This window comes from Coniophora puteana, assembly GCF_000271625.1.
Source record: "Coniophora puteana RWD-64-598 SS2 unplaced genomic scaffold CONPUscaffold_3, whole genome shotgun sequence".
NCBI lineage: Eukaryota > Fungi > Basidiomycota > Agaricomycetes > Boletales > Coniophoraceae > Coniophora > Coniophora puteana.
In genome coordinates, this window is record NW_006913055.1 from 2,663,376 (window position 1) to 2,678,150 (window position 14,775).

Here is a 14,775-nt window from a genome sequence, read left to right on the forward strand (position 1 = left end):
GCATTGCTCAAAACTCATTCGCTCCAGCACCTGATCAAATATGCCTCGTTTACTTTGGGCTTTTGGTGTCTTTTAGAAACATATTCCTATTAACCATAGTACGAATTGTGCACATTGATGTTTAGTTGCCCGCGTTTCAGCAGCGTTGAGATTTTGAGCTTACAAGACAGGGGCTCAATCGTGACAGAAGCGTGATGGAGTAGCACAGCGGCACGCGTCGGCTTGAAGTTATTCAACTATCAAAACATCGTGACCAATGTGACATAACCGTTATGGTCACAGGTTTCCACAATGAGGGTAGAGTCACAGTATCGGCATCCCGCTGGCATCTCTTCCAGGCTTCGAGAAAGTATGCAGAAATATTGAAAGCTACGGAAGACGCTGAATTACATGAATAGTAAGTTTTCAGAGGTTATTGGCTAGATAAAAGATTAAGGGAATAAACACGAGACGGAGGTGTTTCACAGGGGGTACATTGTTTCACAGGGGGGGCATCGATAGTATCATGCAATATTACTCGTCAATCCGACCGATCGGGGGAGAAAAATGGTCCCGGAAAGTCATCGCTGCATTTCTTTTTGTTATCTACATGAACTTCTCTTGGCCTCATGTCGCTAATCTATTCAAACACTGGAGCTACAAATCTTACACCCCGGCTCTTCACGATCTGATCGTCTCGTGCTACGCCAATTTCCAGCACTTAGTGAGTCTGACTCCTCCTTAAGCGTCGGTCTCCGTCAGCGCGTTATGAATCACCGCCACTTCCAACACTTTCACCATAACCCAAGATAACATCCACAGCGAAATTAAACTAGTGGCGGGTGTCACCAACGCCTTCTCCTCGACCTCATTTCTATTCTATGATGTTTGTTGCGAGCCGTACTATATTACGCTACATTGTCCTACTTAGTACATGTACCACCTATCTTTGCTATCACGGAACAGGCTCATTTCAGTCCAGCGCCTCACAAGTTCCAACCTAGGTATCTCGCTCTTCTCGCGGAACAGCGCCCATTCATCTTTACAGCGCTTACCAAACTCCTTCCCATCAGCGCTTATCACGGACACCCACTCGAGACGACATCCGGAGCGGTCCACCAGCGTCTGCACGCACTTCGTGTCCTCCGGCTTCTCCGCTGTCACTCCGACCGCCCTCAATCTGGGGAATGCCATCCTCTCGAATAAGATCGACTGAAACGCTGGCTCGGGCGAGTATATCCCTAGCACACGCAGGTTCGCGTGAGTGAATGGCTCCGCCGCGGGGGGTGGAGGGCGTCCGCCTGTCCAGATCGCGAACGCGTTCTCTGTGATGACGAACAGCTCTTCGAGCCTGGGAAAGCTCGCCTCGAGTGCGTTGAGATCAAGTTCAGGCGTCTCTGACTCGAGCGTGAGCGAGACGAGGTTGATCCAGGCTTGACCTTCTTCGGGGCTCATGAATAGGTCCGCGTCAAGGGAGGTGTTGCATCGTAAGTGGAGGTGGGTGAGCCGGTTGAAGAGGTCTTCGCCCATGTCTGGAGGGTCTTTGAAGGCGACGTCGAGTAGTGTGAGGCGGGTAAAGGAGATATGCTGTAGCCAGGGTTTGAATTGATGGTAGAGTGCCCTATTGCAGTTAATATCGACGCCCTGGATCCTGTGGAGGGATGTGTTGTTCTGCGATGTGGCCGAGCCGTTTGTGATAGTATTGACAGAACGTATCATGATTCCAGGGTCAAAGTTTACGCTCAAAAACACAGGAAGTGTTCCGGACCTCTCGAGCAACTCGTGTGGCAGAGGGATCACGTTGTCGAGGACAGACTGCATGATGGACATATGCAAGAAGTTCCACAACCAATGCGTACTGAGAACGATCCTCCGCCACGCTCGGCAGACATGCGCTATGGGTGGAGCCGATGAGACGCCCCGAGGATGCAAGTATAGTTGGTAGTGGTCATTATCAGAAGTGAAATGTTGTTCGGGAACCAGCACTGAAACGAAGATGTCGGATAGGATCTCTGCTGGAAGACGACTGATTGGAGGAGCAACGGATTGCTCATCAATACCAAGATCTAGGCGGGAAAATGAGGCAAGTGTTGCTTCCACATCCGAGCCCGAAGATTGCAGCGTCATATTTACAGATAGATTGACGATTGTGTCAGCACGGCCTCGTCTTCGTGTTGTTCAAGCAAGGACTGGCAAGCGCCCTAGTAGGCCAAACAGACGACTGCAACAGAGTTGATCACTAGCCTATAACGTTTCAAGGACACGTCGGGAATCTGCGCCACAGGCTTCCGCAACAGAGTGAACACTCACGTCGCAAATACGGACCAAAGCTTCGAATGCCAATGACGCTTTGAGCCTCGCGACAATCACAGTGGAAGCCTGAGCCAGAGAATAACATCACAAGCGTGACTGTGACGTCTGTGCATGCAGCATACTGAATTTAGCAGGCGGAGTTCAAACCGTGACAGATCTTTCACATGTCACGGCTCATACCGTCTGGTCTCATTATCACCGACATGACGGAGTTCCTGATACCTACTCATATCTCTGAACCCTTTCATGCTCGGGCAAGGCGCGGATGCTGAGTACACGTTCGTGAAGGTGACAGCCCTGAGCTCATTCCTTCTGGAAACTGGGTGGTTGCGGTGGATAAGAGGATATCATTTTGATACATCGTACCTATACTTACACATCCAAGCAAGCACGGGTAAGCAAGTAAAATATCCCGGAGTATCGCTGTGACCAAGACAGGATACCAATCGGTGATATCGCCATGGGCCCGCTCACTGTCAAGCATCATCCCATTGGCGCGGATGCGTAGACAACAGATCGAAACAACACCTCGAGCGGTCCATTAGCGTCTGCATATCGTACCCTTTGGTGCTGCTTCTGTCACTCCAGACGCCCTTGGCCAACCCTTAGAATTAAAATGTCGGACTACCGTGTTTTAGGTAATTACATCCTGGCAAGCTTACTCGTGGTCTACCGGGTGAGCGTCTCCGCTTGCATAAATCGCAACGCGTTGACGCGACCTCTAGTTTTGGCAAGTCAAGTTTAGCTATGCGCGCTAGCACTCTCGTATCCGAAAGTGGTGCTCTTCACAAAGTCAGAAGACTCGACTTATCTTGGAAGCATCGTACTGACCGTAGTAGTAGTTCTCTTTTTCAGACCAAGAGGTTGTTTTGAGAACACCCTCGGTTCAGTTCATCGAGGTGGCATGTCAGTTAATTCTCATTTCCCGCCGTCTACTCCCACCGAGCCTGTGTGGCGTCCGATCGATGATATTCTGGGCTTAAATTGGTGTCGTATGCTTTAGGTACTGCTTCTTCAATCCCTGATAGGACCAGCAAAACATTCGTTCGCCGACCCAATGGTGAGGTAGTCTAATAAAGGGTGCTGCATCCCACTCCCCTTACAAGTAGCCCCGTTGACGCCATACTTCATCATGTCTCTGACCACGCCTACCATGCACTCTGCCATCTCAATCTCTGCTGCGATAGCATGCGTGGTCGTATTGGCGACCATCCGAGCTCGACATCGTCTCCGTAGAAGGCGATTGCCCCCAGGACCGCCACCACTCCCGCTCATAGGGAATACGCATCAAGTCGACCCATCGTATCCATGGCTTTCGTTCACTCAGTGGAAAGCGCCCTATGGTACCTTCTTGCTTGCTATGCGAAGTGTATGCTGATGTGGAGTCTCTAACAGGCGACCTGGTTTACTGCAATGTGCTCGGCCAAGACATCGTGATAGTCAACTCGGAGAAGGTAGCTGAGGACCTTATGGAGAAGCGCTCTCGCAACTATTCAGACAGGATGGACATGTCAGATATGCTGGAACCGTGAGCTTTCCATATACGTCCAGCGTAAATGGGTAAATATAAGCTATTTTGCGCGTTTTCCCTTTAGGTATGGTATGGACTTCGCCACTGTTCTTCTCAACCACAACGCAACATGGCAAGCCCATCGGCGCATCCTCCAGCAAACCTTACGCCCTGAAGTGGTCGTCGCGTATCAGTCAACTCAGCTTCATTGTACCGCCAATTTGACTCAGAGTTTGGCAAGGGCACCGTCCGAGTGGTGGAAGCACATTCGATCGTTTGTTTCCTGATAGCTACGAGTTTATGTGTGTTTTCCGAACTAATATCACCTTTCACGTTTAGCTTCTCTGCGGCTATCGTGATAGGAACAATCTACGACCACGAGCTCCCAGAGAACCCCGAACATGACGTCTCGTTTAAAGCAGTTCTGGATGGATCTGAGCTCGGCGTTATCATTGCCTCACCCGGACCCGTTGCTCTGGTAAAAGCAATCCCACTCGGTACGTCGCCTTTGTAACCAATTGCTCACCTTGTCAAACGTTGCGTGGCGAACTTCTGTCAGTGAAACAACTCCCAACGTGGATGCCCGGAGGTCAATGGTTTAATGCTGCTGCCTGTAAGCGCGTATTCAACAAGATGGTTGGCACCCCCTTCGATGAACTACTGGGGAGGATTGTAGGCAGCGTTTTTCGATGCAATTCTTGTGGCTGACGTTTTATGAATGTTGAGGCAACCGGGAAAGCAGGACCGTGCGTTGCAGCCGATGCGTTGGCCAAATTTCAAGACACAAAAAAGCTGGAGAATGCTGAACAAGTTGTGAAAGACGTATGCGGTACAGCATACTCTGGTATGTTTAGTCGATATTAACTTTCCGTTGACTGACATTGTCACGCCATTAGCTGGCGAAGAAACGGTTAGCTATTGGATTCAATCTTGGTAACTTCATATAAATTGACCATGATTCATATCCTAGACCGGCTCGACTCTAATCGTGTTCACGTTGGCCATGGTGCTATATCCGGACATTCAAAAACGAGCTCAGGATGAGATAGAGTCAATCGTAGGCAGCAGTCGCCTTCCCGACTTCAACGATAGATCTGCTTTGCCTTATATTGAGGCAGTCTTTCGGGAGACACTGAGATGGAGGCCTGTCGTTCCGTTGGGTATGTACAGTGGCCCGGACGATTAGCTATTCGTGTAGCGAATTTGCACTAAACTAACTTCTAGCGATTCCGCATGTTGCTGCGAACGAGGACGTTTATGATGGCTACCTTATTCCCAAGGGCAAGTTTTGTCGATCTGAATCCAAACCTCACTCACGCGCATGTTTATGCAGGAGCCGTTATAATGCCCAACCTCTGGTGCGTTTTTTAACGTCTACACTGCTCAACAACAAGTTCGTGCTAAAGGCATTGCAGGGCCATGTCTCAAGACTCGACCAAGTACCCCTCTCCCGAAACCTTCAACCCCGAACGCTTCCTCGACGCAACCGGAAAGCTGACAACAGACACGCCCAACTTTGCGTTTGGCTTTGGTCGACGCGTCTGTCCGGGCCGGCACCTGGCGAGCGGATCCGTATGGATCGCAATTGCACAGATCCTAGCGGCATTCTCGATCGAGAAAGCAAAAGACGCTGCTGGAAATGTGATCGAGCCGAATCCGGGGTGGAAGAGGGGTCTATCGTCGTGAGCAAACCCGCCATGTTCAACTCCGCTCGTAAGAGCTTGCAGACTCATCTGTGGCTTCCGTACAGGTACCCCCTGCCATTTCCTTGCAGCTTTGTTCCTAGGAGGCACTAGAGTAGCATCGTCATCCAGCATGCACATATAATCTTATAGCAATCTGAAGCCTTTTAGTATAGAGACATCTTTGGTAGCTGACTTGAACAGACAAGGACAAACTGATGTATATACCATGGTAGTCGAGGGCCGAAGAGAAGCTTTGAGTCGTAGTTTCCATGCCACAAACCTTCGTGACAGCGATTTTTCGCCTCGCATAACACATGTCGTACTCAGTGCTCAGCAACACACAAGACGATTCACGGATGCGCGGCTTCTTGATCAGTGACTGAATACTCCCAGAGTCGAAGTGAGCGGCCCTCCCCTCAAACCTCCAGTGAAACCACTGATCACGCCTCCACGAGATCAGAAGACAAAGATTAGCAGCAAGCTAAACCACCCGCACAAGCAAAAGCACTAATACGAGCGACAACTAATAAAATCAAAAGTCCGATGAGAAAACGCGTCCACGATCGCCCTCGCAGAAGGAAACGTTCATGGGCGAGTTGGTATAATATTGTACTAAACCTTTCCGAAAAAGCACTATCAACAGAGCCCAGATTTTATATCCGCCAGGGGTCCTAGTCCACGATTATACTATATGGTAACTTTGTGACATGTCGTAAACATCGCCATCGCGCGCTGGAGCCTACTTGGAACCGTGAAGGCGTTCAGGCGAAGATGGCCATGGCGAACGCGACACCGGCAAGACCGGCAGCGGCCGAGACGCCGACGGAGGCTGCGCCGCTCGAGCCTGATCCCGAGCCGGTGCCAGACGTGCCAGACGAGGAGCCAGAGCCACTCGAGCCAGAGGTGCCTACACAATCAAATCATGAGCGACACTGCACCCGTATGCAAAGAACACCAAGGGAGCAAGCAGGCTTACCGGTAGGCGAAGCACCCGCAGACGTGCTGGACGACGCAGTAGCGCTATACAGAGCATCGCTCGCGTACTGGACGCAGTTGGACGACGCGGGCGGCGTGGCGGTGTACGGCGGGCTGACGACGCCGGTGTACGGCTGCGAGTACGTGAGCGTCTGCCCGCCGGACGTGTAGATCCCGACGGGATACATGTTGTCCGCGTCGCAGACCTCGAATGTGCCGTTCTGGCCGTTGTTGGGCATGTTGTAGCTGCACCCGAGCTCGTCGTAGATGTTCTGGCAGTACTCGGTCTGGTCGGACGAGCTCGAGCTCGGGTCGCAGATCTTGATGCAGAAGATGTTGCCGCCGATGAAGCTGTGGGAAACAACGGCTCGTTAGTCCCGGCGATAGACGCCTTGGTGAGAAGAGGCTAACCTGTTCCAGTCGATGATCTGGGTATAGGTGTTGTTGTCCGTGTTGCTACTGGGGTACACGTTCGAGTACATGAGACCACCGAGGGGGTTACCACGCTACATCATCACGGCGTCAGCATCAGCATCATTTCACCTCAAGTCCCAAAATAACCAGGACCGCAGTCATCCACTCGGGGACTGCTGCCCTTCGAGAAAGCACAAAGCGCAAAACCAACCCCCATAATGGACGTGGATTACGCAGAGCAGAGAAACCGTGTAACGAAAATGGCACTCACGAGATCAGCCCCGTGGGGGTCGAGCTCCCCACCGTAGTCACCGGCAGCAATGTCCAGCTTAGTCTGGTCCAGGTATCCAGCGATCTGCACGTAGTTGGGCGTGCGGAGGTACTGCACACCCGTGAGTGCGCCGGGAGGAATAACACGAGTGCCATGGCCGTTCTTAGTGCACCAGGCGACCTCTGACTGCTCGGTATCGGCAATAGTAGAGTTGGGCGAGGCAGGAGCCCAGAGGCAGAAGTCTTATAGAAAGAGAGGAAAGCGATGAGAATGGCGCAGAGGGCCACGGGAGCAATTATTGACGCACCATCGATCTGGTTGACAAACGACGTCTGGCACAACGACTCCTGGTTCTCAGTCGTCGAGTTACAGATGTTGTAACCGGTCTGCGGACCACGGATGGCAGCGGTGTTGTAGTCGACCTGGTAGGGCTATAGTTCGACGTCGTCGTTAGCTCCCGTCTTGTATCACAGCGGAGACAAACGTGAGACTTACAATGCCACCGGGGTACGAGTAGGTCTTGTCCACGAGTGGGGTGGGGTCGGCCGGGTCGGGCTGCGCGAGCGCGAAACGGGCGGCAATAGCGAGGGTAAGGAACGTAGAAAGAGCGGTACGAGACATCTTGCGAGTGTTCTCTAAATTCAAGCAAGCAAGTAAATTCGAAACGCTGAACGACGAAAGTCGGTAAGTCAAAAGGCTATGCGGGGCAAAGGGCTAGAAAGGACCGAGTGAGGGTTGGGATGGAGGAACTGGAGAGCGTATACTCGAAGCGGAAAGGTGGGTGAGGTGGGAGAAGAAAGCAAACGATGAGGCAGGACGCAAGCCACGGGACGCCCATCCTTAAATACGATCTTAATTATAGACCACACAGCGCAGCATTCTCCATGCCGTCCGTGCGCACGCCCATCCAGGTCCACCCCTGCTCCGTCCTGGCCAATCGAGGACAAGCAGGTCCAGCAAATGACCCAAGAATAGCATCTGCCAGCCTTGTTCAGGGCGTGTTGTGCTATTTTGGGCGAGCTCATCAGAAACAAGGCTATACTTAGCTCAAACCACCTATCAATAGCGCGACAGGACGGCCGCGCAGCAAAGCCTGGTAAGCTATATAAGCTCGAGGCATCTATCAGTGCGAGGCTAGCCAAACTCACCATCCAGAAATGCGATATCACCTTAACCCACTCTCAGCGTCAAACATAATACGAACCACGTCTGCCTTGCATGTCGGTGGCGTGACATGTCAATCTGTGCCATTCCGCCTGCCGACATCATGAGCCGAAGAGTAATGATCTAAATTTAGCTCACCATGACTGACAACGCCCGTCATAGCGCAGACGCCCTCCTTTTGCCTTCTCTCAGGTGCCGACGGGCCCATTTGCCTCGACCATACCTGCGCCAGAGCAAGCGACCGGCTCTCCACCGGCGCGCGGAACAGCGAGCATGCCTCGGGTTGCTGCCACGAGCGGGAGAAACTCACATCATCGTTGCAACAGAACTCACATCGCCGCCAAATATCAAATTAGGAAGCTTCGATTCGGACATGATCGGGAACCGCGCAGGGGCGTAGTTAGGGAGGCAAGGTAAAAAGGTAATGTCCATCATTGCAAACAAAGCAGTGATCTAGAGTAACGTCGTGAATAACAACTAGGCAAGCAAAAGAGTCGTTTCAAAAATCCAGTGTGTCCCAATATCCACTTCATCACGTACGAGAAGGAAGACCTCATGTAGACAGACGTGCAACCCCATACCAGCTCCGTTTAAGCGAAGATGGCCATCGCGAAGGCAACGCCAGCGAGGCCGGTGATGGCGGAAACGGTCATCGACGAAGCGCCGTTGGAACCACCAGAGCCCGAACCCGAGCCAGACGAACCAGAGCCGGAGGAGCTACCGGAGCCGGAACCGCCAGTGGGCTGGCTGCCGCTGCCGGTGGACGTGGGCTTGACGGCGTCGGTGTAGAGCTGCGCAGACTGGTACTTGACACAGTTCGACGACGCGGGGGGAGTGGGGGTGTAAGGGGGGTTGGGCTCAACACCGTCGGGGGGCTGGGTCCAGGTCAAGGTCGCGCCACCGGAGACGTAGGTGCCGACGGGGAGGACATCGTCAGCATCGCAGACCTCGAAGGTACCGTTCTGGGCGTTGTTGGGGGCGTTGTACGCGCAACCGACACGGTCGTAACGGTTCTCACAGTTCGAACCCTTGTTCTGGCTGCTGGGGTCGCAGATCTTGATGCAGAAGGCGTCACCACCCATGAAACTGTGCTGGCGTCAGCAAGGTAATGCACGCGACAGCAAGACAAAAACTCACTTAGTCCAGTCAGAAACCTGGGTGTAGGTGCTGTTGTCGGTGTTGCTCGAAGGGTACACGTTCGAGTACATGAGACCACCAAGAGGGTTGCCACGCTGAACGTGAAAGTAAGCACATAGGCCAATCCAAAATATAAAATAAATAACTAACGAGATCAGCACCGTGCGGGTCAAGCTCTCCTCCGTAGTCACCGGTAGCCATGTTGACGTTCTCCTGCTTGATGAAGCCAGTAATCTGGATGTAGTCCTTCATCTTGAGGTACTGGACACCCTGGAGGGTACCCTCGGGCATAACACGGGTACCGTGGCCCTTCTTGGTGCACCAGGCGATCTCCTCCTGCTCGGTGTCAGCGATGGTGGAGTTGGGCTTGGATGGGGCCCAGAGGCAGAAGTCTGGTAGGAGGCGAACGTCAGTACCATTTTATGCTGACGACAGACACAGGTAAACTTACCGTCAAGGTGGTTGACGAATGAAGTCTGGCACATGGACTGCTGGTTCTCCGTGGTGCCGTTGCAAATGTTGTAACCGACCTGGGGACCACGGATGGCGGCGGTGTTGTAGTCGACCTGGTAGGGCTGCAGAGATATGTCAACCGCAAGCTCAGACGAAGGTGAGCCGTTTTACTTACGATGGCACTAGGGTACGCGTAATGCTTGGAGTAGAGCGGCGTGGGGTCGGCGGGGTCTGGCTGGGCGAAGACATAGGTCGAGGCGGCAGCGGCGATGAGGAGAGCGGAAAGAGTGGAACGAGACATCGTCTCAAAAATGTGTACGGCGGAAAGACAGAAAAGTTGGACTGGTTGGGTAACGAACAGCGGGGAGCGCTGCGGGCGGGGTGGCAGAGACGAGGTTGGGAGGAAGGAAAACTGTTGATGGGCGTTGACGACGAAGGCTTGGCTCTTCAAATACGGGCAGGCGCGGCAAACTCCGCGAGACCAGACAAGCGAGGTGGCACCTTTGGCTTGGCATCGAACCCCGGCTGCGCACTGACCTGTCAACTCCACCAAGCAACCACACAAGCGAACGCACTGACCACCATTTCACGTGAACCGAACGCGACGCGAGATAACAACAGGGCCCAGACCTCCATTCACTTGCTCTTTCCCTCCTCCTTCTCCCACCAATGGCCGCTACTGCAACAGGTACGCATACAACGCCTACGCCGCTAGCTCGCTCGAGAACTGAACACGCTCCCTAGTGACCCGTACCAAGACCGCCACCAAGGCCGCCAACCAACGGACCAAAAAAGCAGGTAAGACATTTCTCAGCCGCCGCCGACGGCGTATGTTAGCTTACCGACTGGCACAGACAAGGCCGACAAGCCGAAGCGTCCCCCGTCAGCGTACAACCTCTACGTCCGAGCCCACATGAAGCCCTGGCTCGAGCAGCACCAGGGATCGACCAACAAAGACGCGATGGTCGCGGTACGTGATTATATGCGCGTGTATATGCGCATTCTCTACCCTCACGCGCCCTACTGACCTGACGCGCTCTAGATCGGCGCCATGTGGCGGGATGCTCCTGAAAACCCCAATCGCGGTAAAGCGCCAGCAGCCAGGAAGCCCAAAAAGAGCGCGAACGCGCAAGGAAACAAACTCGGCGGCGGCAAGGACGTTGCTGGAACGTCCAGCTGCGTCGAACAGGACGATGACTTGTCTCTGCACCAGTTCGATGGCTCGGACTGATTCGCACGTCCGGGCATCACTTTCCGGCGCCTGGCAACCTCTGGCCCCAAAGCAATGCATACATCCAGCAAATTTTGAAGACGTATATTGCCCCGTCTGCCTCGTTTCTTGACCCCGTGACGGTCGACATCTGCTATTGTGCTTCTACTGGTCCGCGTAATTGGGAGCCACCTACCTACCTTGGCTTCTGTGCTATTTAGTCTGGTCGACTCCGAAACTTACTTGTACGATATGCTCCTGGGCGTAATGCGAGACTTCTTGACCATACCATGACGTCACCCTTACTCCAGTGTGACCCCCCGTCGGACGGAGCTGCCGCTGCAAGCAAGAGTCCTCGAGGCATCTATAACGGTAGTTGTCAGTCTGGGATGCCCTCTTTCGAGGAGGACATGCATCCATGAGGTAACCCACAGTTTTGCGCCCCCCTGTCTCGTTCTCGAACTGATTCGCGCGACGCGCCGCAGTTCGCAAAGTCATCGAAACACGGATCATGTGACTCCACCACCGCCTTTCAGTTCAAACCCAGAGCATTCCTCTGGGCCTGAACCTCGATTACGCAGCGCGAGGGCGCGAACGCTCGTCATCCTAGTCGTCATGCGCCCCTATCCGCAAGAATACCAGAGCGCCGTCCGAGCGCATATATGAACCCTCGCGCGCAACTGAGATTCTGCATCTCACTCGACCCGACCTTATTAACCTCATCCACTTCACATTATCATCATCATGGACAAAACCACATCCGTCGTCGCAGCTCTCGACGCGGGGAAGATGCCCACGCAAAAGCAGATCAACCAGATGTTCGACTGGATCCTGGACAATATGTTCTCCGGCCTGGAGTCGTCTGACGCGGGCAAGCTCAGCGAACCCGGCAAGATTCTCGCCGAGGGCATTCGTGACATTCTACAAGCATACAAGCAGCTCGGAACGAGCAAGAACGGTGCGTTTCTTTGGGCACCTTCCTAAGTTATACTCCTCTGACGACCCCTATCCCCTACCGCCAGGCGATAACAAGGTCCAGGACGTGCTCTGGCATCTCTCCGGGTCTAACTTCTCGGATACTAGCATGCGCCAGATGGACACTTCCGATGCGTCGAGAGACGCAGAGGCACTCCGCAGTGCGCTCCGCACCGTCCTCAATGTCGCTTGGACGAGCGTGAGCGGTGAAGGGCAGTACCTCTTCGCCGACTTCGCGTCGTTCTCGCGCCTCGCCATGGCCGACTTTGCTGAGGTCATTGAGAGCTCGGCATCCCATGCGAAGGAGAGTCTGCGCGACATTGACCAGGAGGTGCAGGAGGGCGAGCGTGATACGCTGGGCCGCAAGAAACGCAGTCGGGAGGAGGAGGAGCGGATGCAGGACCCGAAAGTGCAGTTCGAGTCGGCGATGGACGTTGTCAAGGATACTGGCTCAGCGGCGATTGGCACAGGCCAGAAGGTGTCCGAGTCCACCAAGGAGACTGCGAGGGCCGCGACTAACAGGCTTGAGGAAGCGTATCGCAACGTATGTGCACTATGATGTCTTCGCATTTACATATTCTAACGTCGACGCGATTTCATCAGGCATGCGAGCGGGCTCAGACGGATGAGAAGTACCGCGAGTCCCTCTCCACCCTCTTCGATACCGCATCCAAGTGGGTCAACCGCGGCCTCGACACTACGTCCGATCTTGGTGACACCGCGTCTCTTGACGATTTCATCGAGGATCCGACGCCGGAGAAGCATCTGCACAACGCAATTCGCGAGATGCGCACCCTCATTGAACGGTTCGCAGGAGGCAAGTCGCTTGACGATCTCCTCGGGTGCATGCGCGCCTGCGCTATCGACGTACGGAGCGACCCCGAGCTGAAGTCGTGGTTCACCGAATTCTTCTCGCACGCGAGGAGGAGCCTTGACGACCCGAAATATTCGGGCTCCGAGGACGCAAGGCAGAAGCATCAGGAGCTGAGGGCGCGCTGGAAGGAGATACTCAGCGAGGAGTCGGACAAGGGACGTGAGTGGAAGGAGGACTTGGGTGCGCTGCGACGCGAAATGCGCCAGTACTACGAGCGGATGGAACATGATGCGGACGTACAGCGCGTGCGTATGGCTCATGAGCGACTCCAGCACAATGTGCAGCAGGGAATTTTGTCTGGCGCGCAGATTAGCCTCCACGCACTCGTCGAGCAATCACCATGGTTCTGGCAGGACATGTTCAACGTTTACGCACAGAAGATCTTAAATGTCGCCAAGGACATTCCTATCCCGAGGCATGTAGTTCCCTTTCGCTCGTTGACTCTGGCGCTAATACTTGCGCTCTTCCTCCAGGACGGAGTACGTGGACTCGGAGCATGAGTTTGTTCTCGAGAATCTCAACATCACCACGCTCAATCTTCTTCCCGGACACGCATACATTCGCAACATTGCGGATATCGACATCACAGCGCCCGCAGGTTCAGAGAAGGCTGTCACCGCCATTGGCACGCTTACCCACGTCAAACTTCAGGCGGTCCATCTCGCCCTCGACGAAACTTCGTTCTACTACAAAGACAAGACTGCCACCATTGGGCCCTCTGAGTTCAGCGGCATCATGGAGCTCACCCTCCCTCCGCAGGGTGTCGACGTCGACATCAAATTCCGCCTCCTCCCCAACACGCCCCAAGGCCTTGCCGCGCGCCAACAGCGCGCACGCTACTTCACGCTCGACCTCGTTTCCGTTTCTATCAGCGAGGACGTCACCGTCGAGGTCAAGAAGTCGAACCACGCCATCCTGGCGTCCGTCTTCAAGCCCATCATCAAGATGCGCTTCCGCGAGGCGCTCGAGCGCACGCTCGAGGAGCAGATTCGCGGCGTGTTCGACACGCTCGACACGCTCGCGTACGACGTCTCGCGCCGCTCCGAAGTCTTCCAAGACACCGGGCTCGGCTCCGGCGCGGCGCTCATGGCTGCCATCTGGAGCGAGATCGGCCATATGCGCAAGATGGAGGGGGGGCTGCTCACGGGATGGAAGGCGACGGGTACGGGCGTGATCAAGGAAGCGAAGGAGGGTGAGGCGAGTATCGCGATGGGTGCTGAGCCGCAGATTTTGTCTGGCGAGAAGCACGGGCCGCTCGGGACTAACTCTCAGCCCTTGGCTGAGCGCCTGCCAAGCGCGAAGGATATTTCTGGATCCGTGCAAGAGGGTACTGAGCGTATCGCGGGTGATGGCAAAGAGGCAATGAAGACGGTACAGAGCTTCAAACAGAGCGTTCGGGCGAAGACCGAGGAGGAGCGTAAGAAGGATGGTTGGAAGTCAGAGTCTTTCAACTTTTGAATTACAGACGGTACATGCTCTTCTTTGGATCCTTTAAGCTAGCACTTGTATAAGTAGATCGAGCACAGGCTGAGCAACATGACAATTCTTGACAATGGCTTGTCCGATTACTTTAGAAAATGTGATTTCCCGTATTGTTAACGCAACTTGACCTTGAGCTCCTCGTCTGTATTGATGCGTCAGCCATATGCTAGGCTGTTGGTAAGCCGACTATGCATCCCATTGAGTCTATCTGCTCCTGTCGACGATGGCCTGCACACGAGAGCATGGCACAGTAGGATCCCTCTCGACTTTAGCCGGGTTTGAGTACACTGTTGCCAGTCGCTGAGGGTTGTATGCTCCACCCGCATTCTGAGG

General features: G+C 54.1%; 6 protein-coding genes across 6 annotated transcripts; 3 read left to right on the forward strand and 3 right to left on the reverse strand.

Annotated features, from left to right (window-relative positions):
• Positions 1-840: 840 nt before the first annotated feature.
• On the reverse strand, positions 841-2,375 carry CONPUDRAFT_163571 (uncharacterized protein). Its single transcript, XM_007767946.1, has 2 exons — positions 2,290-2,375; positions 841-2,223 (listed from the first exon to the last, which is right to left on the reverse strand). Exon 2 carries the CDS (start codon positions 2,104-2,106, stop codon positions 907-909), a length of 1,200 nt encoding a protein of 399 aa, XP_007766136.1. The 5' UTR covers positions 2,107-2,223; positions 2,290-2,375; the 3' UTR covers positions 841-906.
• A 1,032-nt stretch (positions 2,376-3,407) lies between these two features.
• On the forward strand, positions 3,408-5,834 carry CONPUDRAFT_100529 (cytochrome P450). Its single transcript, XM_007767947.1, has 12 exons — positions 3,408-3,635; positions 3,688-3,820; positions 3,888-4,076; positions 4,142-4,299; positions 4,362-4,474; positions 4,529-4,646; positions 4,699-4,712; positions 4,773-4,962; positions 5,027-5,083; positions 5,136-5,160; positions 5,218-5,484; positions 5,553-5,834. The coding sequence occupies exons 1-12, from the start codon at positions 3,425-3,427 to the stop codon at positions 5,596-5,598; spliced, it is 1,521 nt and encodes a 506-aa protein (XP_007766137.1). The 5' UTR covers positions 3,408-3,424; the 3' UTR covers positions 5,599-5,834.
• Positions 5,835-5,916: 82 nt separating this feature from the next.
• Positions 5,917-7,942, reverse strand: CONPUDRAFT_80778 (uncharacterized protein). The gene is made up of 6 exons (XM_007767325.1): positions 7,643-7,942; positions 7,455-7,578; positions 7,148-7,389; positions 6,874-6,968; positions 6,464-6,813; positions 5,917-6,394 (listed from the first exon to the last, which is right to left on the reverse strand). The coding sequence occupies exons 1-6, from the start codon at positions 7,766-7,768 to the stop codon at positions 6,249-6,251; spliced, it is 1,083 nt and encodes a 360-aa protein (XP_007765515.1). The 5' UTR covers positions 7,769-7,942; the 3' UTR covers positions 5,917-6,248.
• A 717-nt stretch (positions 7,943-8,659) lies between these two features.
• CONPUDRAFT_80780 (uncharacterized protein) lies at positions 8,660-10,296 on the reverse strand. The gene is made up of 5 exons (XM_007767326.1): positions 10,077-10,296; positions 9,900-10,023; positions 9,599-9,840; positions 9,449-9,543; positions 8,660-9,397 (listed from the first exon to the last, which is right to left on the reverse strand). The coding sequence occupies exons 1-5, from the start codon at positions 10,200-10,202 to the stop codon at positions 8,902-8,904; spliced, it is 1,083 nt and encodes a 360-aa protein (XP_007765516.1). The 5' UTR covers positions 10,203-10,296; the 3' UTR covers positions 8,660-8,901.
• A 274-nt stretch (positions 10,297-10,570) lies between these two features.
• Positions 10,571-11,338, forward strand: CONPUDRAFT_163573 (uncharacterized protein; the record flags this gene model as incomplete). The annotated part of the gene is made up of 4 exons (XM_007767948.1): positions 10,571-10,589; positions 10,646-10,699; positions 10,756-10,871; positions 10,944-11,338. 4 exons carry the CDS (start codon positions 10,571-10,573, stop codon positions 11,130-11,132), a joined length of 378 nt encoding a protein of 125 aa, XP_007766138.1. The 3' UTR covers positions 11,133-11,338.
• Positions 11,339-11,855: 517 nt separating this feature from the next.
• Positions 11,856-14,489, forward strand: CONPUDRAFT_135878 (uncharacterized protein; the record flags this gene model as incomplete). Its single annotated transcript, XM_007767949.1, has 4 exons — positions 11,856-12,069; positions 12,134-12,630; positions 12,690-13,375; positions 13,434-14,489. The coding sequence occupies 4 exons, from the start codon at positions 11,856-11,858 to the stop codon at positions 14,416-14,418; spliced, it is 2,382 nt and encodes a 793-aa protein (XP_007766139.1). The 3' UTR covers positions 14,419-14,489.
• Positions 14,490-14,775: the final 286 nt, after the last annotated feature.